The 23,860-nt window shown below is 34.9% G+C and overlaps 4 protein-coding genes and 1 long non-coding RNA gene across 9 annotated transcripts; 3 read left to right on the forward strand and 2 right to left on the reverse strand.

Moving 5' to 3' along the window:
• Positions 1-801: 801 nt before the first annotated feature.
• LOC109597301 (calcium-independent phospholipase A2-gamma) lies at positions 802-4,000 on the forward strand. Its single transcript, XM_020012954.2, has 6 exons — positions 802-1,092; positions 1,719-2,247; positions 2,300-2,573; positions 2,631-2,836; positions 2,923-3,331; positions 3,588-4,000. Exons 1-6 carry the CDS (start codon positions 1,031-1,033, stop codon positions 3,848-3,850), a joined length of 1,743 nt encoding a protein of 580 aa, XP_019868513.1. The 5' UTR covers positions 802-1,030; the 3' UTR covers positions 3,851-4,000.
• Positions 4,001-4,894: 894 nt separating this feature from the next.
• Positions 4,895-5,293, reverse strand: LOC126266460 (uncharacterized). The gene is made up of 2 exons (XR_007548813.1): positions 5,182-5,293; positions 4,895-5,120 (listed from the first exon to the last, which is right to left on the reverse strand). It is a non-coding gene; the product is annotated as an uncharacterized LOC126266460 (long non-coding RNA).
• On the forward strand, positions 5,084-7,838 carry LOC109598163 (RNA polymerase II-associated protein 3). 3 transcript variants are annotated; one of them, XM_020014011.2, is made up of 7 exons: positions 5,084-5,160; positions 5,335-5,518; positions 5,577-5,756; positions 5,811-5,938; positions 6,514-6,727; positions 6,781-7,585; positions 7,647-7,838. In XM_020014011.2, exons 2-7 carry the CDS (start codon positions 5,378-5,380, stop codon positions 7,745-7,747), a joined length of 1,569 nt encoding a protein of 522 aa, XP_019869570.1. In that variant the 5' UTR covers positions 5,084-5,160; positions 5,335-5,377; the 3' UTR covers positions 7,748-7,838. The 3 variants fall into 3 exon arrangements, with proteins under 3 accessions (XP_019869570.1, XP_049826409.1, XP_049826408.1); XM_049970452.1 differs by lacking the exon at positions 5,084-5,160 and adding an exon at positions 5,162-5,218; XM_049970451.1 differs by lacking the exon at positions 5,084-5,160 and having other exon boundaries at positions 5,240-5,518.
• Positions 7,835-12,807, reverse strand: LOC109598153 (DNA replication licensing factor MCM4). The gene is made up of 10 exons (XM_020013998.2): positions 12,248-12,807; positions 11,655-11,827; positions 11,233-11,433; positions 10,940-11,174; positions 10,185-10,886; positions 9,088-9,317; positions 8,758-9,036; positions 8,438-8,679; positions 8,133-8,343; positions 7,835-8,074 (listed from the first exon to the last, which is right to left on the reverse strand). Exons 1-10 carry the CDS (start codon positions 12,669-12,671, stop codon positions 7,967-7,969), a joined length of 2,805 nt encoding a protein of 934 aa, XP_019869557.1. The 5' UTR covers positions 12,672-12,807; the 3' UTR covers positions 7,835-7,966.
• A 520-nt stretch (positions 12,808-13,327) lies between these two features.
• On the forward strand, positions 13,328-23,322 carry LOC109598285 (protein disabled). Of its 3 annotated transcripts, none has more exons than XM_049961545.1 (13): positions 13,328-13,545; positions 14,205-14,419; positions 14,815-14,958; positions 15,055-15,189; positions 16,672-17,221; positions 17,771-19,744; positions 19,850-20,074; positions 20,128-20,473; positions 20,954-21,144; positions 21,210-21,443; positions 21,504-21,811; positions 21,869-22,079; positions 22,146-23,322. In XM_049961545.1, exons 1-13 carry the CDS (start codon positions 13,533-13,535, stop codon positions 22,634-22,636), a joined length of 5,037 nt encoding a protein of 1,678 aa, XP_049817502.1. In that variant the 5' UTR covers positions 13,328-13,532; the 3' UTR covers positions 22,637-23,322. The 3 variants fall into 3 exon arrangements, with proteins under 3 accessions (XP_049817502.1, XP_049817503.1, XP_049817501.1); XM_049961546.1 differs by lacking the exon at positions 13,328-13,545 and adding an exon at positions 13,776-14,031 and having other exon boundaries at positions 17,819-19,744; XM_049961544.1 differs by lacking the exon at positions 13,328-13,545 and adding an exon at positions 13,776-14,031 and having other exon boundaries at positions 16,678-17,221.
• The last annotated feature ends 538 nt before the right edge of the window (positions 23,323-23,860 follow it).

Genomic DNA, 23,860 nt, shown 5'->3' on the forward strand with positions numbered 1-23,860 from the left:
ATCCTATTGAGCACCTTTGGGAAACATTAGACCATCGTATCAAAACAAAGAACATCAATAGCAAACACGAACTTCTTCGAACCATTCAGGAGCAGTGGCAATAAATTTCTGTTGATACATTGCAGAGACCGGTAGATTCTATGGCTAAAAGGTGCTAAGCAGTCTTAGAAGCCAAAGGTTACTATATAGTTATTGTTAATTTTTTATGAAGATTAATAAAATATTCCATACTTTTTTTCAGACCAAATTGATTTTTTATTAAAAAGAGTAGAAACCTGTGAATATAATATTCGTAGTCTTAATCTTAGAGTAAATGAGATTTGTTCAAATTTGCAAAAGACTAGGGAAAACATTAAGTAACATTGTAGCAAATAAATAAATATTCGACACTTTTTTCCATCACAGTAATATTCGTAACAAAAAGTAAATTTAACCAATTTATTTTGATTTTTATGAAATATTCTTTTCTCCTGTGTTTGTATTAATATTTAGATATTAATAAGTCGCTTGCTGATTATATAGGCCTAATAAAATTTTCAGACAGTCGACCGTGACATTGATTCAAATTGGCACAACAAATATTAAGTAGAAAAGTTACAACGCACATAATTCAATGAACTGTATTTTGTTAAACCCGTTGCAGGGTCCCACAAGTTCCACGCGAACGTTTTTCGCGTCACATTCAAATTTAGAAACGTGTTTCGAACCGGTAGTGCGAGCCCTGTGAATGGTCTGATTCGGGAGGCGTGGCCTCAATCGTACGATTTTTACGCATCGCTTTGTTTACGTAGAACAGATGACCGTGTTGTTTTGCCTGTTTTTTCGTACGACGCACCACATTTTCCTCAGCTCATATAAAACAAACGCATCACGCCAGCTTCCATTTAATTAATCAGTTTCTACCAGATAATATCAAATAAGTGATAACTATAGTGAACCACATTGTTTATTATCGCAACTGACAGTATTAAAAGTGAATCGAAGTCAGTTTATTGTGTGCCTTGTTATACGTTTATTGTTCGATAAGGGAATGTCATTTAGCAAAAATATAACAAAATGCAGCAGAAGGTGCATGATCACCATCCAAAGAAGGTAAGTTTTACTTTTAAATATTTAATAACTAAAATCGATAAGGTTATGGTCACAGCCTGAACAATGTTGTGTACGTGACTCAAAACATGGTTCGTTTTAAGAACTGTTCTATTAAGGTTTTAAGGCAATTTCAATATTAGTGTTGACAAACAATGTACCCAAAATAAATATATTATTGAATCTGTCAAAGATTTGTACTGTTGAAATAAAGTGTCAAATTTGAATTTTAGCAAACAATCGTAAAAAATATGCTCTCAATAATAACTGCAGAACTTTAAAAACTTTTATATTATACTTTTGAAAACGTATAATATAAACACCCGCAAAATAAATCAAGTAAGTAGCATGAACGTTTGTAGAATACAGTAATCTCCTCTCGACGAATTCTCTCATTTTGTCATATGAAAAATTTGCTGCAAACTGTGACAAGTGCTATTTGTTCATCTATAGAAAAGGTACGGCATTAAATTTTTCAAGCGCCTATTTTCGTACCATTCCGCGACAAAATTCTAGATAAAAAGCGGATCTTATTTTAACGCGGCATGACGTAATGTATTTATTTAACTTGGCATCCGCACTTTTATCTTGACCGACCTTCAAACTCATTTTCGAATATTTTTTTGCAGAGGCTATAATTCTGGAGCATCGGACACCGTGGACACGGCCAAAATGCAAGCGAAGAGCATTATTCTAAACCAGTTGAAATTGATAACGCAACTGAAAAATTTCATATCTAAGGTGACGTTGGACAAAACGTTCGAGAATGCCCTCAACAAGGAATTTGCACACTTTCTACAAAAGATTCAACCGAAAACATATGGCAAGGATTTGATAAGATACTTTGAGTCGACGACGGCTATTCCGAAAACTTTAGATAAGCAAACTGATCAGGACACATCACCCTCCAGTATTTATTTGCCGAAAGTATTTAGTGGACTTACATTTGGAATTGGAATGAAAGTGGAAAAGAAAGAGGTCATACCTAAGTGGAAAATGGGCAAACCTACAGTATCCAAGGAATCCATCACGTGCAGGACGAGCCAAATCTTATCGTCGGTTATGGTCGCGGAGATGGTCAAATCGCGCCACTCAAGAATCGAAGATCTAATCCATCACCTAAAGCAATATCCCGAAGCCAAGCATAATGCTGTCAAGGTAAGTTTTCTACTAATTTAAATAAATATATTTTACTTGAATATAATTTTAGGAAGGTGCAATTAGAATGTTGCTTTATGTCAGAGAGCACAATAAAGATCCGGCCATCAGTGAGTCATTGCGTGAGGCGTTTGCCTTGTTGGGGTTCTGTGATCCTGTGAAAGGAAAGGGTATTCGTATATTGTCTGTTGACGGAGGCGGAGTTCGTGGCATTTTGGTGATCGAGATGCTCAGAAAGCTGGAGGAGTTCTGTGGCAAGCCAATATACGAAATGTTCGATCTGATTTGTGGCGTCAGTACTGGAGCCATACTGTTAACTCTCGGAGGTTTGTAATCCGTGAATTGTCCCAATCATTTTAATTAATAAATGTATGAAATTTTAGGACTGAAAAGATGTTCTTTAGACGAAGTATCAGAAATTTATAAAAATATAAGCACTCAAATTTTCACCCAGTCAACCATCAAAGGTACTAGCAATTTAGTCTGGAGCCATTCATATTACGACACTGCTCTATGGGAAAAATTACTGAAGGCTCAGTGGGGTGATAAAACGCTCATAGAGACTAATAGAGACGAGAAAGTACCGAAGGTATGTAATCAAACTTTATTTAATATTAAAAACCAAGACCAGTATAACTAATGTGTGGTTGCAATATATTTTTTATTCTATTTCAGTACTGTGCAGTGTCTGCTGTGGTAAACCAGACGAGATTGTCCGCTTACGTGTTCCGCAACTATTCACTACCCTGTCGCGTCCAGTCTAACTACTTGGGCGGCTGCGACCACCGCGTGTGGGAATCGGTGCGGGCGTCTGCGGCTGCGCCCACTTATTTTGAAGAGTTCCGTTTGGGGCGTATGCTTCATCAGGATGGCGGCATTTTGGTCAACAACCCGACCGCGGTCGCTGTTCATGAAGCTAAGCTATTGTGGCCCGATACACCACTCCAGTGCGTGGTCTCTTTCGGAACGGGGCGCACTGCCATCAATCCACCTACCGATTCGGAACAGGAAACTGCCACTCTCAGTGGGTCATCATGGAAGAATAAATTTTACACCATATTAGATAGTGCAACTGATACTGAAGGTAAATAATTCGAGAATATAATCTAAAAAGTATTGTCAAATTATTTATTATTATTATCCACTTCTAATATTTGTTTGTATAAAAAAATATTTTTGTAGACCAATCTTGAAATCCTCTTACTCAAACTTTTCGCCAGAAAAATGCCTAAAATTAATATATTTATTTACAACTCAAGACAAAACGAAATGTACTCTAATAATTATAATAGTTTACCATTTAAACATTAACCTAAATTAAAATATTTTATTTTTTACAGGTGTTCACACCATGTTATCGGATTTGTTGCCGGCAAACGTGTACTACAGATTCAATCCATATTTGACGGAGATGCTGGACATCGCTGAAATTGACCCCCATAAAATCGAGCAGCTGAAGAGGGACGCTATAATGTATTTACGCAGAAATGAGGACAAGTTTCATGAGGCTGCTCAAGCTTTGAATATGAAAAAGAGCAAAGCTAAACATGCTGTTGAATGGATTAATTTGAAGAAAGACATTCTAGGATTTAAACAAAACTAATTTTGTATCAATGTTATTTACACTCTTTTATATAGTTTATAGTTACCTGAACTCTGTGATGATTTAGAATTAGATTAGTTATTTATTTTTTATAATTATACAGACTTCACATGTGATATTTTTATAAGCAATATAGTCTTAATAAACAAAGGTTCTTATTTATTTTCCAAAGATTGAGTGACATTATTTTAAACTAGTTGAAATTGATAACGCAACTGAAAAGTTTCATATCTAAGGTGACGTTGGACAAAACGTCTGACAATGCCCTTAACAAGGACTTTGCACACTTTCTACAAAAGATTCAACCGACAACATATGGCAAGGATTTAATAAGATATTTTGAATCGCGCCACTCAAGAATCGAAGACCTGATTCATCAGCTAAAGCAATTTTTCTATGAATGAGATTAAACGTATTTTATTTGAATTTAATTTTAGGAATGTGCAATTAGAATGTTGCTTATTAGGATTTTCTCATACTGTGAAGGGAAATGGCATTCGTATATTATCTGTTGATAGAGATGGGATTCGGGGCATTTTAGCGATCGAGATGCTCAGAAAACTGGAGGAATTGTGCGGCAAAGCGATATACTAAATGTTCAATCTGATTTGTGGCGTCAGTACTAGAACCATACAAACCTTGGAGGTTTGTAATTCACAAAATATCCATATCATTTTAATTAATAAATGTTATCGGATTTTTTTGTCGGCAAAAGTGTACTATAGATTCAATCCATATTTGACGGAGATTATGAACATCGCTAAAACTGTTCCCCAAAAAGCTGCTGAAGAGGAACGATATAATGTATTTATGTAGATATAGAGCTTCATGAGTTTCATGAGGCTGCTCAAGCTTTGACTATGAAAAAGACCAAAGATAAACACTCTGTTAAATGGTTTAATTTGAAAAGACATGCTGGGATTTAAACATAACTAATTTTGTATCAATGTTACTTACACACTTTTATGTAACTGATAGATACCTGAACTCTGTGATTACTTAGAATTAAAATATGTGTGGCATATTAAGCAATATAGTCTTAATAAAAAAAAATGTTTTGTATTTATTTATCAAATAAGAAATCACTAAGAATTTATTCAACATTACTGACATATATAATAAACGAAATTACTTAGATTTCGTGAGTATATCTATATGTGTATACAAATGAACAAGACATATTTTTTAAAACTTGAGGTATTTCGCGGGCTTCTAAAATAAAAACCTCCATAATTCAAAATTGGTTACAAGTTTCTTCAACAAGTGTCAACTGAAAATTCATTGTATTGACTTATTTTTATGATTACGAAGTACGTCTAATCGATATTTACCTAGGTAACGAAATAACAAGTTGATAGAACCCACTGGGTAATTATTGTTTCAATATTATTTCAGCGAATTAAAATGATGTTTCCGTGAAATCGTAGCTGCATCAGTCACTCGTGTTAACAATAACACACACATAACTATTGTTTTGATTGTAGGCTGTCATTATAACTACTGGTCCGCATTTCGTGCCGAATAGTCATGAATCCTGAAAAAATGCAATCGATTTACCTTCAAAAACAGATTAAAGATAATGCAGATGATATGAGACTTTTCTGTGAAGAACTCAAACAATGGGGCGAGGATGCGAAACGCAAAGACCAACAACTGAGGACAGGATCGGTGAGCATAACCTCAAACTACATTGTATTGTTAAATTGAAACTATTAATTTAAATCAGTTATCCAATAAAGTGGAGGCGGTGAAGGAAGCTATGAAAATTGAAAAACCGTCAAGTAAAATTGGATTTACAGATTATTCTAAATGGGATAAGTTTGATCAAGACGGTGCGCCAGATGAGGATACCAATGCGAACTCTGTTGAGATTAGAAGGCATAAGGCCTTTATGGAAAAAGATCAGGTAATAATCTTATATGTTGGTTATTATGAGGTAATTTTTCAATGTTATTTGCAGGGTAACAATTATGTGCGAAACAAAGAATGGGATAAAGCTATTAGATGTTATAATAGAGCAATTGAATTTTATCCCCATGAAGCTTTATTTTATGCTAATAGAGCACTTTGTCACTTGAGAAAGGGCGAGTAAGTATTAATTAACTAGCTACATTTGGCTAGTTTTACATTATTATACTAAGAAGTCGATTGTTAATTGAAATATTTGGAAGTGTTATTCTTTGGATTTTAATATTTCATCTTTGTCATTATTATCCTAAATATCAAAATATTATAAAACTATAAAAAACAGTGAGGAGGCAAATAAAATGTTTTTAACATGCAACAAATATGGAATCTTTCATCTTGAAAATACACTGCATATTTTATGGAGTAAATAATTCAAATTATTTCAAAAAATAGAATACCAATGGCATTATATTGCAACAAATGTATTATCAAAATGAGTTTTAATAAACAATGTAAGGTCATGTTTATATTAAATAAAGTTGCATGAACAACAGAACTTTTAAACAAGTAATAAAAGTAATTTACCAAATTCCTGAGGAAATTAATAAACAAAATTAATTAAAATTAAAAAAAAAAAAACAATATATATTAATATTATTGGTCAAAATAAATAATATTATATTATACTTTAAAAGATGTGCATCTTTGAATATGAATATAAAATTATTAAACATAATATGTGTTATTGATTTTAGTGTCGCTAATGCAGAACATGATTGTACCATATCTATACAACTTGATAACAAATATGTTAAAGCATACCAAAGAAGGGCAGCAGCAAGGGAAGCAATGAATAAACTGTATGAGGCAAAAGCAGATTTGTTAGAAGTCCTAAAATTAGAACCGAAAAACAAGGAATCAATGACTGCACTAGATATATTGAAAACTAAATTGGGAGAATATGTTAATGTATAAATAATCAGTGATAACTTTAAAATTATTAATTATATAATTTTTTGTAGCCCCCAGATCTTTCAGAACAAAGACCAGTATCAAAGTTTACAGTAAGTAGAAAGAATACTGTAATTCCAAAAAATCCAATGAAGTTTGGGAAAGATGTTGATGACAGTAAAGGTACTTCTTGGCCTGAAAGGGGTAATATAATTGAGATCAAGGCTGTGCAAAAATCTCCTCATACTCGTTCTAAACGACCTTTAAAAAGGATCGACATTGAGGAAATAGATGTGGATGTAATTGATTCAAAACCTATTAACACATCTGGTAATACTTTTATAAATAAAAAAGTTGTAGAGAAGATGCCAAGTGATTTTAAATCGGCCTTGGAATTCGAAAAAAAAGAGAATTTAAAAAATTTAAAATGTAGAAAGTTCGATCCAGCTACAACAAGTGAAAGTACCGAGTTTAATATTAATAAAATGCAAATAATTGAAAGAAAGGAGGTAAAGAATGATTCACTTTCGAAAAGTGATAAGAACATAAAGAATATTACTCTTAGTAACAAAACGACTGGAAATCTGGTTAATATTGATTTAGTTCCTCCAACAACTTCTGTACAATTTAGGTCAACTTGGAACAATTTGACTACCAGTTTTCAAAAATACGTGTATCTTAAATTAATACCTCCTCCAAGTATTCCAAAAATCTTTGACGAGTCTTTAGAAAACTCTGACATCAGTAGTATTTTGGAGGTCCTTGTGGAACACCATATTGAGAAAAATGAACCCATTTTTGAAATTTTACAAAATCTAGCACAGGTCAAAAGATTTGATATTCTCAGTTTATTTATGTCGGATGACGACAAGAATAGTAAGTATTTAAAAACTTAAAAGCAAACAATTTTTGATACAATTTATGTATTAATTTTCAGAACTCGTCAAATTGATGTTTTATGCAATAGATAAGGAACAAACAACCAAAGAAGAAATTGAAACGTTAGTGAAGAGCTATAATATAAAATTGTTTAATTAGAAATATATTTATAGTTTCTTAAAATACTACAGTGTTCTGAACAATTGTCTATTCTGTTTTTTGTTCTAAATAAATAAAATAAAGAAATATAGTTTATTGTTTTATTTATATCATTCCTGTTATACACTCTAAGGCGCACGTTTCACATGTTTATTTTTCTTTAATTCTTAAAATTACGGGAAACATTAGAAAAAATAATTAAAAGTTTAACACAGTTTATTAATCCCTGTAGGTACAAACACGAATGTTAGTTTTACCCATAACTACAATCAGACCATCATCTTGCAAGTCTTTCAGGGCATCTTCATACTGTTCTTTTGTAATCATCTAAAAATAACAAATAACTTAAGCACTCCATAAATTTGAATTTGTGTTAATTTCTTACCATGTTTGAAGCTTCTTTGAGTTCTTGTAACAGTTTAAGCTGATTGATCATTTGTACTTTGCCTTTGTCGTCAATGAGTTTCTTGACGGCTTGAGCTAATTCAATTCTGCGTTTACGCGCTGCGCTGCTCATTCCCGTTGTAAGAATACCCACATCGATTTTTCCGGATAAAGGATCAGTGGCCGACTGCTTCAAAGCTTCACGATGCAATCTACAATAATTTGTTTAATGAAATTATATAAAAGGATGGTCACTATTAATAATTTTTTTAATTGCAATTTTTATCTTAAATGTTTTATAATCACCTATAGGCTTCATCAACGTCTTCAACTTCGACAGTTTCGGAGAATCTAACTTTAGCATGAGCTTCCGCCAGTCGAATAAGTGACTCCAATTGTCGAGGATAAGCAGAAATTTGTCCTCTGCCAGACCCCACTTTTCTCATATCTACATAAGCTTGAATTAGTCGTTGCGACGCTTCCTCGCTCAGTTTCGGGAAGATGTGCTCTTTAGCATATGCAATGTAATCTCTCAGAATCGACATGTCCTGGAAATCAAAATATAAATTGATTATTTAATGTTTGATTAAAAGTATATTTTTTTGGTTTTGTATATATTTTCTTACCAATATTTCATCTTCTTCTTGTTCTTGTGTCTTGTAGTACAAAGATACTAAATGTCTGGCCAGTCTTCTATCGAATATTTCATTTTGTGGATCGAGAATTAAGAAAATCAAATCAAATCTAGAGAGCAAAGTATGCGGCAATTGAACGTTTTCAATAATTGTCTTATTTTTGTTCCATTGAGATTCTGAAGGATTGGCGGCTGCTAAAATGGAAGTTCTCGCATTCAACTGGCAAATGATTCCGGCTTTTGCGATACTAAGAGTCTGTTGTTCCATTACCTAGACAAAAGAAATTAGTTTCCAAAGTCTTAAAGTCATATAAATACATACTTCATGGAGTACGCTTCTAGTGGAGTCGTTCATCTTATCGAACTCATCAATGCAACAAATACCGTTATCCGCGAGTACCAAAGCACCAGTTTGCAAAACAATTTGTCTAGTTTCGGTATCCTTTGTTACGTATGCAGTTAAACCTACTGCAGATGAACCTTTGCCAGAGGTATATTGACTTCTTGGAACCAAATTATACACATATTGCAATAACTGCGACTTAGATGTACCTATAAACACAAATAGTAATATATGTTAATATGTGTTAACAACTCCAATTAAACTGAAAATAATTTATTAGAAAGTTAAGCAAATTATACTTTTAACGGTACCAAATTCATTTCTACAGGAAGAAAAATAATTTTGATGCAGCTGTAGAAATCTCAATTTTCATGAATTTTTTTCAACCATAAACAGTTAACAAGTTAATGCTAAATCTTGATATCTGATGAAAAATAATTAATTGAATTCGTTGGAATTTCAATTGTATAAGTAGTATATTTAAATATAAATGAGTCAAAAACTTTTAATTTTCATTCATTCATTCAGAAAGATTCACTTTCCCTTCAGTTACTTGGTTTTCTTCTATTAAATTTAGGTGATCAAAGCGATTAATAAGATGAAAGGTTTCGCCAACACATGACTAAAATAAATACATGAAAGCTGAAAAAACGATTAAATAAATGATGGTGGACTATTTCGTCAGTGTGTTATACAAGCAGATAAGATCTCATCGAAAGAAATTCATTTTGAAGCTCACTGTTCAGCTCAATGTGTGAAGATATAGACATATAACAGTAATTTTTTAATATTTATATACATATATTTTTCTTTCTATAAACCTTTTCATTTCAAAGTTAAAAGTATTATTATAGAAAAAAATACTCTGAGAAAAAAATGAAAACTGAAACGTCAAAAAATGCATGAATTTTGAATTTTCTGCAGTTATGATAGTTATTTCTATTCCTACTGGAAAATAAATATGTATTTTTATCTGAGTAATCCAAATAAAAATAAAGTAAATTATTCCAAAAATGTGTAAAAGAATGTTCCACATTTTAGTTGAAAATAGCGAAAATTAGAATGAGAAATCTTACCGGGATCTCCGCACAACAAAATATTAATTTCTGCTCTGAAGTGACTCCTTCCAGATGTGACGTGCGTCTTTTTGGTACCTCCAAAAAGTTGCAAGAGGATGCCCTTTTTAACATCATCGTTCTCATATATAGACGGAGCAATCGCCCTCGCCAATCTATCATAAATATCAGGTTTCTGCGACAAAATTCTCAGCAACTCGACTCTTTCCGGTGGGAACTGATGGTCTTTGCCGTCCTCTTCTTCGTATAGACGTTTGATGTCGACCTTCCGGAAGTGCAAGACGTCAATGTGAGTCTTGTACACCGATCGGATGTTGCGCATTCTCGGATTCACTTGCAGAGGTTGAGCCCTGTAAATTCCAGTAACGGTTACCCTGTCACCAGGTTGAACCGCGTCAACGAGGTCGTTGTGTGCGAAAAGGACAACTGTGTGCGGCGTCTGACCAGCAGGCATGTCGTCCGGCGACTCCTGCAACTTGATCAGCTGCTTATCTGTGAACTGCGATCGGTTGTGGACGAGGGTGAAGCAATGGTTCGTGTTACAACTGGTACACAAGGTTGGCTCAGTGATACGGCCGCGGTCAATCTCCACGCTAGTTGTGAACTGGCACACGATGCATTTGAAGAATGCCTCGCGCATTTCGGGCATTATGTTTGAAGAACGGATTACCATACCGCTGATTGTGATTAGTTGGTCAATGTCTGTAAATTCAATAAATTAAAAGTGTGATATTTATGATTATTTCGCCAATTACCTTCTGGATTAAGACCTCTCATATTTTTGGTCTTTTCTGCGTTGTAGGGACGAACTTGAATTTGATGTTCAAGTACGGCAGCGGGATACCTCTCATAGAACATCTCATTAACAGTCATATCAAAAGTCGGAATTACTTCTTGAGGGTAGCATACAAGTTGTTTGTACAAAGTGGAATCATAGGTCTCCAAATGGGAGCAGTTGACATTCAAGAAAGGCTCCTCTAAAGTGTGTATCTAAAAATATTTCCACATTCAGAAAACTAAGAAAATTTTATTTTGTGTACAAACTTACTTCTTCAAGTTTTTGCAAGTATAGGGGTTCATGGACATTAATGTCTTCACCTCTTTCATCTTCAGCAGCATTGGTGTCGATAAAACGCAAAATAAACTGTTTGAATTTTTCCTTGCACTCAGCTACTGATACATTTGTGCCCCAAATAACCAAGTGTGGAGCTGTAGAATCTGTATCTTGGCTTTCTGGTATGGGTTCCAACTAGTAATAATAAAGAAAGAAAATGCGTTAAATTTATTTAAATTCAAATGGATAAAAACAATTCTATTCTACAAAAGTTAAAGAATATTCTGTTGATGGGTAAGAATAATTTCGATCATTTCTTTACATTAAGCAACAAAAATAAGAGTTTTAACTATATTTTGAAAGCATAAATGACATGATATGAGAACTTAATAAAATACATGTAAGAATCTACTCACAGCATTGTCTCCTCCAACATTAACTTGTCTGATACGTTTATCTGACCTGACATCAGGTCTCATGCGAATTGGTGTGCCTCTAATACCAGACCTTGGAGTCCTAATAGATCCCAATGAACTGGGTGTTCCATAATTTAAGGGTGAACTCAAGTCTATTTCACTCATAGCCAAACCTTAAACCATTTTATTTAATATATAAATTTTTATATACATATTTATATTAATAAAAATATTTTTTTATGGGTGACATGCTACTTTAAAACTAAAAAGTACAACTTGGAATCTGGAAATTAAAAAAAAAACAATGATCTTTTTTTATTAATATTTCAAATTGCAAATCAAATTTTACTTTTTATTCAGATCAAAAACTAATAGAATAATAGAATAGAATCATAATAATAAAAACTAATAAAAAAATATATTACAAAAATAGAAAATGGAAATGTATCAGTTATAATTCAGCTCAATATGAAATAATATATTTCATTTATTAGTGAAACTAGTATATATGATAGAACTATCTTTTGTTATTTCTTAAAACGTAAAAATAAAATATCATAATACTTTAATTTAGTTATAATGTGAATTGTTACCTGTTCCTGGACTTGTTGGAGCCAAACTTTGTGCCGGTGAAGAGGGAATCTCATTGTATCCAGCAACATCAGATTTCTTGCCTCCCCATTTCATTGGAGTGGAGACAGTATCAGAAACAACACTTTTGGCTGGCGTAGCTTTGGCAGGTGTTCTCTGGCTCCTTCTGGGCGTCCTGCTAGGAGTCTCAGGCACTTCATCTCTGGCTGGTGTTTGGAAACCTTCGGCTCGTCGTCCTGACCTGCCGGGTGTTCTACTAGGCGTTTCGGCAACTTCATCTCTTGCTGGTGTTCTAGAACCATCGGCCCGACGCCCCGATCTTCTGGGTGTGCGAGCTTCTTCGGCCCTCGGCGTTTGACCGCCTTCTCTTCTTGGAGTTTGACCGCCTTCTCTTCTTGGTGTACGAGATCCTCGAGGGGACGGCATTTTTTGATTAATACTTTTGAATACAACAAAATAATAAAAACAGAACTTAACAACACAATAACAAAATTATTTAATTAATTGTACACACACACAAAACATCTATTCACAACGAAATTAAATGAATCAGTGGTAGTCTGCGGAATGAGCAAAAAACGCGGGAAAACTTGTGAAGCGCGCTCAGAAAATAGTGGGGTTGATGTGTCACCATGGTAATGAAATAAATAAAGTGGACGATTTAATTTAGTTTTTCTATTAAGTAATGTCGTTTGTAGTTCTAAAATTCGATAATAATTGACTATATTAATATATTGGTGTAAATGCATGTTCCGTAAATAGAATAGAGGATTTCTGCAAAAAGTAGGACATGGTGCCTATCAGATGTCGCTGTGAGTATATATGTATACCACAAAGGTTCCTGCATCAATGCTTGTAAAATCCATAAAAAACAAAATATTCAAAGCTCAATAGTTATTGATTATTGAAATAAATAGTATCCTTAAGCTAAATCGCAAATAAAAAAAATATAAAATTTAACAAACATATTAATTTTAATTTGACAACAATGCCTTAAGATGACTTGTTCAAGGACAAAAATGATAACGAGATTTTATCTTAATTTTAAAAATTGTTTGTATACAGTCAATTAGTACGATATTTAAAAACCATAAGCAATTTCCGATCGAAGGAATTAAATTAATTGTGTGGTTTTTCATGAATCAAACAGAAACGTGTAAATGAACTAAGTGAACATAACATAACAATAAGTTTAAATGTCAGATGCTGTAAATTTAGCAATGATTTAATGAATTAATCGAAGGAATTAAGGAATATTGTGAAAAAAATAATGCGAGGAGTTTTACGATGTTAAATAATGGTATAAATATATTATTTTTATTTATTTTCGACATTTTGCAACTAGTAACAATTATTTAAACTTTTAAATTTGGTCTAATATTTTTGGTATACTATTTGCATATAATTCGTAAAATAGTCATACAAAACAGTTTTTGAATCAATAATGTTTGTAGTATACACTGGGCATGTGCAGAAATTTTCAACCCTATTTCTTGCTACACCCCTAAAATGTGTAGATCAATGGATTCCCTGATCAATATAAAGAATTAAATGCCGTGTATAAATACAATTCCATTAATTATGTATCAGTATTTTAAAAGTGGATTGCTGTGAAACGTTTTTCAATTTATAAGATTGTTAAATATTATGGAAAGTGTGAAGTTATTTACTAATGTGATAAAATGTGATTGTATGCCACCAGATGGTTGATTTATTAGTTATCAGATAGTATTTGAAGTCAGATTTAAAATGCAAACCCTTAGAAAGAAAACTAGTCCCCTGAAATGTGAGTACGAAAACTAATGCTTGACTTGGCACTCAGTCCGACATCTCCCATGTTTACATTGTTATTATAGGTAGCAATTCATACGAGAACATAGCATTCTCATAATTCATGTGCTCTATAATACTAATTATAAGCATATTACCTAATTTAACATAAATATTTAATTTTTTTAGACAAAAACGAAACTACCAGATTTTTAGGAGATGGGGTAAGTTTCAAGGCAAAACTTATTGGAATTCTGGAAGTGTCGGAGGCAAGAGGTGACAGAATGTGTCAGGAGGCTTTATCTGACTTGAAAATGGCTATTAGAGCTGCTGGAGAACATAAACAGAGGATCACAATAAACATTGCCATTGATGGTTTGAGATTAAGGGATGAAAAAACAGGGGTAAGTGAATTTACTTAATAATTAGTTTATTGAGATCTTCTGGATGAGATTCTCAGTGTATCGTAAAAATATATTTATTATTAAATATTTTAACATGATTTATTTATTATTGTAATGACATAACAATTGCTATTATTTTAATAATAACATAGAAGTAATATAATATAAACATATTAGAACATATTTTTTATTTGTTTACCAATACAATGCATAATACTCTTTTAGTTAAATTAAGTAATAAAATATGTTTTAAATTTACTAATATTAACAAAATGATAGTAAGAGTTGAATTTATTTTGGTTTATACTTTTTTATAGTATGTTATGTTTACTACATCTCTGTTTATATGTTTTTGTTATACTTTACTTGTATTTATGATATACTATTTTCTTTAGGACTCATTATATCACCATCCTGTCCACAAAATTTCATTTATTGCTCAGGATATGACAGACTCTAGAGCTTTCGGATACATATTCGGTTCACCAGATACGGGTCATAGATTTTTTGGTATAAAGACTGATAAAGCTGCAAGCCAAGTAAGTTTGAGTGTATTAAATTATATTATACAGTCATTATAAAAAGTGTATTTACATACATTTTCTTCTTGTCTGAATAATATTTTATGTTTCTAGGTAGTAATTGCAATGAGAGATCTATTCCAGGTTGTGTTTGCCCTCAAAAAGAAAGAAATTGAATTGGCAAAACAGCATTTAGAAAAGACTCGATATCCTTCCCCTATTTTCTCGGATTCCAGTTCTAGTTCCAAAGTAAGTTATCCATATAGATTGTAAAATAGACAAATTCAAAGTAGATTAACACCTTAAAATATTTTCACTTTATTTTTTTTATATTCTTACATGGTATTAATATTTTTTCTGTATCATCCCAATACACTGCTCCGAGAAATTAACGCACCACAACAATAACAATTAATCATTATCACTTTTTTGAAAATGAGAAATTTGTTTGTGTAAATTTCCAAATTATTCTGAAAAAAACTTTCCAAATTAATTCTAGAAAATGGAAAATTAATAAACTCTATTTGTTTAAACTTAAGAATTTATTTTCCCGTCTATTTCGAATCTGCAGTCTGTTCATACTCAAAGTCAATGTTCAAATTTCGTATTGATCAAGCTTATCCCAAATTTGGACGATTTAGATGGATCAATAACCGTCAAAATTGGGATGGGATAGAGTTAAGGTCTGAACTACAGGTTAATCACGTCATAGTACAAATTTCAAGCATTATCCTGCATTAGTAAAAATATTGGGCCAATATAATGAGCATATGGCACGACGTATTCTCCTAGAATGTAACGCTTAGTATTCACCTAATGTGAAATTTTGAAAAATTGAAATGTATTTCGATAGTTTAAAGTTTCAAAAGTAACGTAGTAAAATTTCAAATGAATATTTCAAATAGTTTTTGAGTTACAGTCTTCTAAAGAGTAGTCGTCCAACAGTTAGAAAGTTACGTTTTCTCATGGTCCACTAGTGTTATTTTTTGGGTTATAATGAGGAAAATATTGTCATTCAGTTTGATTCTGTTTTTTATGGAATTCCAATTGATGTGTAAAACTTGTAAAAAACTCCATATATCATATATATTTTTTTTACTTGTAGGTGAAGGTGTAGACAATACCTTCTAATTTAATATAAATTTTTTGAATTCAACCACGGTAAAACCCGCAATCACTGCAACATTGGAGGACCTTTCTTATTTAGTGATTTTTAGAAGATAGCGAATAACTCGTTAGTTACATTGAGCATATCTCTCATTTGGAAAAATGTGCAAAATCTAGAATCATTCGTAAATAAAACTTGTTACCAAACCGCTTCTACTCAGTTAATGTGAGTCCAATCAAGATTTTACTGGACTCTGCGAGGATCGAATTCAATACTGATTCTATCACCTTCCACATTTTCTAATTGCGATACTGAGAAATGGAGTTGATTACTTAGTTTTAACAAAACAACAATACGTGTTTTACTAATTTATGAGAATTGGTATATTTTGTTATGGTATGTTTTTAACAAAAAACTAAACCTATTGTAAAACCGATTATACATTTTTAAAAGTCATGTTCGAAGATGTTTCAGATTAATAGAAACAGTTTGCAATTTACTTTCATAGGTTTTTTATTTTAAAATTAATATATAGGGTATTAATTTCTTGGATCACTGTAGTCGTATCTTTATGACAACAGCATGTAAACCCAATAAAAATGTATTTATGCCTCATCGCCAAGTTACAGAGTATAACGCCGGAAAATGCGCGGGCGCCTACTGAAGCAAAATGCACCGCGTCCGCCCTCGAGGTGAAGAAACCAGGTGCCGCTGTTGCTGATCTTGTCGACTTGGAGCTCGAGCTGAACAGTTTGCAACAAGGCCTTAATCAGATGGAACGTATAACACCATCAGATCCATTCGGATCGAAAGACGATCCGTTTGGTGACAGTTTCATCAGCTATCCTAAACCCATACTGCCGCCGCCGCCATCGTCGGGTAGGGAACGTTCGAGTCGTACGTCCGAATCGAGTTCGGTGTTCAGTCCAAAGACACCCCACACCTCGACATCGGAAACGCCCAACCAAATCTCCATCTCATCCTATTCTAGAGCGAAGAGTGATTTTAGTTTTTCACAAGACGAGCCTGGTAGTGGGGATTGGTTCACACCTGGTGCCAATAGCTTGTTTGAAGACTCCCTGTTACCGGAACCCACTAAGGATGAGAGACACGAGATCGCCAAACAGGAGATTATGTCGCAATTTGATGTTTTTACGGAATTAGATCCGTTAGGTAAGTGACTGGATTGTGAGAGTAGCATGTGTGGAATCATGCTTTTTTGGATTTTGTTTTCATCTGTAGGTATTTTATTTTAGTTACTTAATGTTTGGTTATAACTAATATGGATTTAATTTGGACCATATTTTTCACGAACTAATTTTTTCAATAACTTAACACAATATCTTTAACAGTATATATCATTCTGATAAAAATATCTGTGTCACTGTACAAATCGCTTGGGGAAAAGGTTCATTTATAACACAAGTTATTGACTTTTGAAATTGCTGTGTCGCATATTAATTAAATGGTATTCACCTTATAAAATTGTTCAATCATTCCCTATCAAGACCCTTTAATTCTATAAGCTTTCTAAAGTAATTTTCGCTGCACATTTCATCTGGCATTTTTAAATCACGAAATTACGAACACCAGAAAACCGAATCACTATCTGTGGTAAAATAAAATAGATTGAAATATCGTTTTTCTCCTTATTTTGTTTAGCTTTTGGTTGCGTTACGAAAATTTTTCAGTTCAGTCTATTAAGATTTTATTTTACCGTAGGTACTGGTAGAAGTAAGCCTTATATTGATAAGAAACATTTCTTTCAAGAGCTCAAAAATCCACCCAAAAAAGTCCTCAATGATTTGGTAAACAGTACTAGCCAGTCGCACGTACAGGAAAAGCCCATGTTTAATACGAGTTTTAATCAAGTGACGTCAAAGGCGTCAGCAAACAATATGTTCGGCTCCGACCCGTTTGGCGAAGATCCGTTTGTAAAAGAAGATCCGTTCGCTGAGACTGATTTCTCTAAACAAGATCCATTTGAGACGGAATTTAACGATTTTAAATTGCTGGGCAAGAATGAGGCAATGAACAATTTGGACCAATACAAATGTGATACTAAGAAGTACGACAGCCTTCACAGTCTCCTGCAATCCAGTCTAATCAAGTCTCCAAAGGGGTCGACCTTAGAAAAACAAGCATCATTAGCGGGAACATCTCCTAGAAGCAGCCAGTTCACCAAACAAAATACTTTCGATGTGCAATTTGAAAGGCTGGAAGAGAAGAAGATTAATCAGTTATCCGAGCTCCACGAAAATCCCAGTTTGGACATGTCTTCAGAATCGGAGTGTGCACCAGAACCACCGCCAAGACCTGCCGCAACTCTCATGCAAATCAAACCACCGCCTCTGCCTCCCAAAAAGCAAAATGATTTAACCACGAAACCACCACCGCGACCACCCCACACAGAAGACCCCATCTACGATTACATGGACAATTACGAAACTGCACCAAATAGTCTCGAGTACATGAAGAACATCGAGAAAAGCCCACCGTTACCGGTGCCGGCACGTAAAAGTAAGTTCGATTCGAACTCCGGAGTTGCTCCGGAACGACCCAAAAAGCAGTTCAACGTACATTCCAGCGAAGAAGATTATCTCACTCCAGTGGTCCCCGATTATTTAGCACGAGTGTCGTTCAAAGACTTTGAAGAATCAGTAGTCGATAAAGACAGGTCTCCCGGTTCGAAGCGTGCAAATAACACAATTTTACTGCCACCGCCTCAGCGAAGTAGCAAAAAACAGTTAAATGTCGCATCTACGGTAGCCTCGTTCCTAGAATCCAAACCGAATCTCACTACTAGTATGGCTTCGGACAAGTCACTCGAGGGGTTGGACATCACGCTCAGTCAGCTCACGCTTAGCGGATTAAACGAGCTGGCCACCAAACTAAACATACCCCCTAGTCAATTAAGTAATATGACATTAGTTCAGTTGACCAATTACCTGTCCAATTTTATAAAATCAAAAAGCACCAATATAGTCCCTGAAAAGGAACCGGAAATCAGCGTAAGTAACAGCAACGAGTTTCCCAGCTTCCAGGCGGATTTCGCTGCCAATTTTAATAACCTGAACAACGCGGCCCCCTCTGAGGACCGTTACGCCGTTTTCAGGGAATTAATGGCAGAAGAAATCAAACAAACCAAAATAGATACCGAACCGGAACAATTACAAGAAGAGAAACTCTCTCTTGACAACAACATCAATAGCAACACCATCAATATGAATGTCAACGCGCCCAGCGACTCTGGTGGTGGAGGCCCTGACAAGTACGCCGCTCTCAGGGAAATCGAAATAGAATTCAGGGAGAGTGATCGACCAGAAGATGACGCCAACGAGAACGAAGACATCTCAAACCAAGTTAACGGCGGCAGCAACGAGAACCTGGCCGACACTACCACCACTAACGACATGGTGGATTTAGAGAACAAGCTGAACATCGAGGAGACGGAAAAGGAAACAACGCAGGACATCATTGAATACGAGGGAGAAGGAGTCGCCACCCCAGTCAAGTCACCCCGCTCGCCCATAAAGTCGAACGTGGTGAAGAGTCCTATTCCAAGCGCGATCACCGAAATTGTGCAAAATAACACCAGGTTGACGTCGGGCTCCCTATCTGATGTAATCAGCGGAAGTTCGCCGGAAGTCGATAATACCGGCAGCAACTCCGAGAAAAAAAACAACGATGCCGCAGGTGAGTCAACAAATCTATATTTCATTATTTGATTATTTAAATTTAGATTTACATAGTGTGCCTCTGTTCATTTTTATTATGGTTGAAAATTATGTTAATATGTAGGCGAAAGCTGGGCAATATTCGACCAGGCCAATATTCCAGTTGAGCCAATCAAAGAGAAACAGCAAAGCGAAGAGGGTGTGTCACCCTGGTCGAGTGATTCCAAGGAGTTCGGTAACGGTTCCCCGTCAGATTGGAAGCGCGGCGATTCGGGAAGTGGCGGAGATCAGTGGTCTAAAAAACGCAGGGACCAGGAGGGCTGGTGGGATACTTCAGCCGAACCGGAAGGTAAGAAAATGTTATAGTACATTTATTAATATCGTAATTTTGCTCAATTCTAGTACAATATTACCCGAATAATCGTCGATCGACTGACAGTTATGACGATGAGTATTATGAGTGTTACGAGAGACCGCAACAACAACGTCGTCGTCGTCCTGGCAACTGGGAAAGCGGTGGTAGGGCCGCCGCAGCTGCAGGTGGCGGCCATTCATCCAGCTCACGAGACGTTAGTCCATGGGAAGAGGAACCTCGAAGACGGGAACCGCCGCCAATGCGGGAGTCCAGGGAGAGTAGGGGTGAAACACGGGGTGGTGGCTGGAATCGACACCCCAGACAACCGTCATTCGAGCGTCATCGAGACCGTAGACACACTGACAGTTGGGATGATGAGGAGGATGACTATGAGTAAGTGTAATAATTGCAGTTATTAGATAAATACGAGGATGATTCGATAAGTACTTAGCATCACCGCCTGATGTATTGTAGAAATTTCAGCCAGATCGGATTCGTAGTTATGTTTTTATCGCGTGTAGAAGTGGGCGTGTCCGCGGATTTTAGGAAACTGCTGTCCCATCCACCATATTCTCCAGACTGGTACCCTTCACTTCTTTTTGTTACCAAACTTGAAAAAGTGACTCTCCCGGCAGAGTCGAATCAGGAGGTCATCGCCGACACGGCAGACCTTAAGCTACTTTTCAGACGGGTTAAAGAAGTTTGAGCATCGCTGGGTCAAGTGTATCGAACTAAAAAGAGAGTATATTGAAAAATAAATCGCCACTTTTCCAAAATTTTTGTTTTCCTTTTGTAGATCAAGTACTTATCAGACCATCCTTGTATGCCCAAATTAAGTTATATCCACACTACTATTAATATCTCTTGACACAGATACGAAGATGAAAATTTCCATTGGTCTGAGCGTCACGGAAGAGATACGGAAAGAGATCGTCATAGTACTGGGAGCCGAGAACACGATAACGATAGGTGGACCGATGACTGGAGTGAAGACAGACGCCACAGACGACGACGAGATATGGAAAGAAGCCGAGAGCGTTGGTGTTGCCCGGATTACGATCAAGGTAAATACGGTAAAACCACAAAATGGCAATAAAGAACAGTATAAAAGAAGTCTATGAATTTGCAGATAAGTTGAGATACGGAAGTGGTCGATGGTCAAGAGATAGGAAGCACGACGAAAGATATTATAGCAGAGACTCTCAAGAATCACCATGGGAAGACGATTACTCTAACGACCCAGATGATTCTTTGTCTCCTCACTACTTGTCAGCTAGGAGAAATTGGAAGCAACGACCGAGTAGCGCTTCCGAGATGGATAGGAAGACTGGAGAAATTAAATCGAGACATTATTTAGGAACAGGTACATTCTTGTCGTTATTAAATGGTACATATAATAATATAAATATTTCTTGTTTTTTAGGTGGTAGTGATGGTGAGAGGGATAGGCGTTACAAGGGTGCAAATCGTCGGTCACGTAGCCGCGATTCACAATACTCGGAGCCGCCATACAGGCATAAATCGACGGATGTCGGTAGTGGAGGAATGCTACCGCGGAACACGCACCGTACTAAGCCACATCATTCTAAACCACCGCTTGAAATGGAATTCAGTGATGGACCGCCAAAGAAACAACCTCCTGGAGCAGAAGGTCCCAAACTCGACACCAGCAATAAAAAATCTTCCACTCTGTCCCGCAACAAAAAAACGAAGGACAGTCCAAAGACTGAGGTTCGTTTATAAAATTTCATTAATTTTTCAATTCTAAGTTTGGTCATTTGTTTACAGATTAACATGGTGAGTACGTTTCCGAGGAAATCCACCAGCAGAGCCAAATCACTATTCGAAAACGATTTTGTACCTGCTGACGACAGTCCTGTAAATCCTCGACCAAACAGTAAATTTTCATTCGAAAATGATTTTGAAACATCTGAAGCGGAATCCCCCACGATATCTAGACCAGTTAAAGGAATACGACAACAAAGCATGTTTGAAAAAGGTCAGTAGTTTATCTTGTTTTTCAAATTAAGTAGTTAATGTCAATAAAAATGAATATAATTTTTAGGAAACCTCCCGCTTCAAAGAGATTCTGAGCGTTCTCGCGGTTCCTCCTTCAAAGAACTAAAGTTATCTCCAAGGTATGCCACCAAAGCAAAGTCACTATTCGAAGATGACTTTTCTCCAACGGAGAAAGCTGAACAACAAGCAGTCTCTATGGAAGATAATAATATTTCCAGCATTAAGGAGGAGACTGACATCAACGAGGACGAGGAAGAAGACACCTTTGCTACTGAATCGGCGACAGCAACATCGGCAGCAAACAACGGCAGTCGCAAGAAAAAGCTACTTGGGGGCAGGCTGTCAAACAGTAGGGGAGCGGATGGGCATCTCAAGAAGTCGGAATCCGTGAATATATTCGCACGAGAGAGCGATCCATTCGATGATGATTTTTTTAGCGGGGGTGGAAACGGAGGCGGATGCGCCGAGAGGCAAAGAAACACTGAACTGAGATGGACTGAAGACTTCGACGATTTCGATAATGAACAGACTAAATAGGTAATTGTGCTCGGAGCGGAGCGGTTTGGGGAGAACGGTTTTTCAAGCGTGAGAGTTAGTTGAAGGAGTTGCCGATAAAACTGAAATTTACATGGCTTCTGATATTGCTGTTCTAAAATTGCGAATATTCATTTTCCGTTCAGGAAATTTCAGGCAAATTAACACAACATTTGAACAGTCTAATAAACTCGTGTGTTACTTATTGAAGTAACTTCAGATAATGTAACAATTTTGAATACTAATCTAGATATTATTTAATTTTAACGACAATACGTCCTTTAATTTACGCCGAAGAACCATCTCCAAACCATCCCAAGTTCCTTTAAATTAATGTTATTGTTATGTATTACTAGCAAAATATTAAGTATGTACTTATTTAATTACGTAATTATATGTAAAGATTTGTGATTTTAAGTTAATTTATATTTTGTATATTTATTTGTATATAATTATATTATTGTTTATATTGTTGTGACTAATTTGGGAGTACTTTATTTTTGCCTTGTTTGATTATTTTTTTATACTATATTAGTTGTATGTAAAAAGTTTTTTAATAATCTACAAATTGTTCTAGAAAAGGTACAAATATTTTAATAATAAAATGAATTCTTAATCCCATCAATGTTTTTGTACAATATTATTTGTTATTAGGCGTACTATTTATTATTAAATCTATACCAAACTGACGTCTTTAGTTGGTTTTCACCCATCCCTAATAGCTATAGGTAAGTGTTCTTTCACTTATTAATTAATTACATATTTTCAAGTTAAATTTCATTTTTAAGTACCAAGTGAGAAATCTCTTTGTGCAACATTGAGTCTACTTGTGATTTCGATATAATTGATTCCAAATTTCAATTGTATATGAGTTTATTATACCTAGTTTGAAAAATAACATAAAAAATATCTTGGGATAGACCCAGCAATTTTCTATATCAAGTACAACCAGAGATTAAAATATATTTAATTTTTCATACAACATTAATATGGACCACACTGTGTAACATTTCAAAATTTGTACAGAATACTACGTTATATTAATAAAAAATTACAATAACATTAATTATTTGTTAAAAATTTTGTTTTCTTGCTTCTAGCAGACTCAATGATTTTTCCCTGTTCATAATTAAAAAATGTCTGTTGAAAACTCTTCTCCGTCATATTTTTATTTTAATTAAATAAATAATGAAATAAAGTAACCTAAGAAACCTTACTGAAAATCAT

This window comes from Aethina tumida, chromosome 1 (assembly GCF_024364675.1).
Source record: "Aethina tumida isolate Nest 87 chromosome 1, icAetTumi1.1, whole genome shotgun sequence".
NCBI lineage: Eukaryota > Metazoa > Arthropoda > Insecta > Coleoptera > Nitidulidae > Aethina > Aethina tumida.

Excerpts from the sequence above, each read along its gene's own strand:
- LOC109598153 (XM_020013998.2), bottom strand. The coding sequence starts at position 12,671 with ATGCCGTCCCCTCGAGGATCTCGTACACCAAGAAGAGAAGGCGGTCAA. Across the intron at positions 10,887-10,939 it reads GAGAGGTCTTAATCCAGAAG|ACATTGACCAACTAATCACA; the intron begins GTAATTGGCGAA and ends TTGAATTTACAG. Across the intron at positions 8,680-8,757 it reads AAGAAGAAGATGAAATATTG|GACATGTCGATTCTGAGAGA; the intron begins GTAAGAAAATAT and ends TTTGATTTCCAG.
- LOC109598285 (XM_049961544.1), top strand. The coding sequence starts at position 13,995 with ATGCAAACCCTTAGAAAGAAAACTAGTCCCCTGAAAT. Across the intron at positions 14,420-14,814 it reads TAAGGGATGAAAAAACAGGG|GACTCATTATATCACCATCC; the intron begins GTAAGTGAATTT and ends TATTTTCTTTAG. Across the intron at positions 20,474-20,953 it reads GATGAGGAGGATGACTATGA|ATACGAAGATGAAAATTTCC; the intron begins GTAAGTGTAATA and ends CTCTTGACACAG.
- LOC109597301 (XM_020012954.2), top strand. The coding sequence starts at position 1,031 with ATGTCATTTAGCAAAAATATAACAAAATGCAGCAGAAGGTGCATGATC. Across the intron at positions 2,837-2,922 it reads GAGACGAGAAAGTACCGAAG|TACTGTGCAGTGTCTGCTGT; the intron begins GTATGTAATCAA and ends ATTCTATTTCAG. Across the intron at positions 3,332-3,587 it reads TAGTGCAACTGATACTGAAG|GTGTTCACACCATGTTATCG; the intron begins GTAAATAATTCG and ends TATTTTTTACAG.
- LOC109598163 (XM_020014011.2), top strand. The coding sequence starts at position 5,378 with ATGAATCCTGAAAAAATGCAATCGATTTACCTTCAAAAACAGATTAAA. Across the intron at positions 6,728-6,780 it reads AATTGGGAGAATATGTTAAT|CCCCCAGATCTTTCAGAACA; the intron begins GTATAAATAATC and ends AATTTTTTGTAG. Across the intron at positions 7,586-7,646 it reads GTCGGATGACGACAAGAATA|AACTCGTCAAATTGATGTTT; the intron begins GTAAGTATTTAA and ends ATTAATTTTCAG.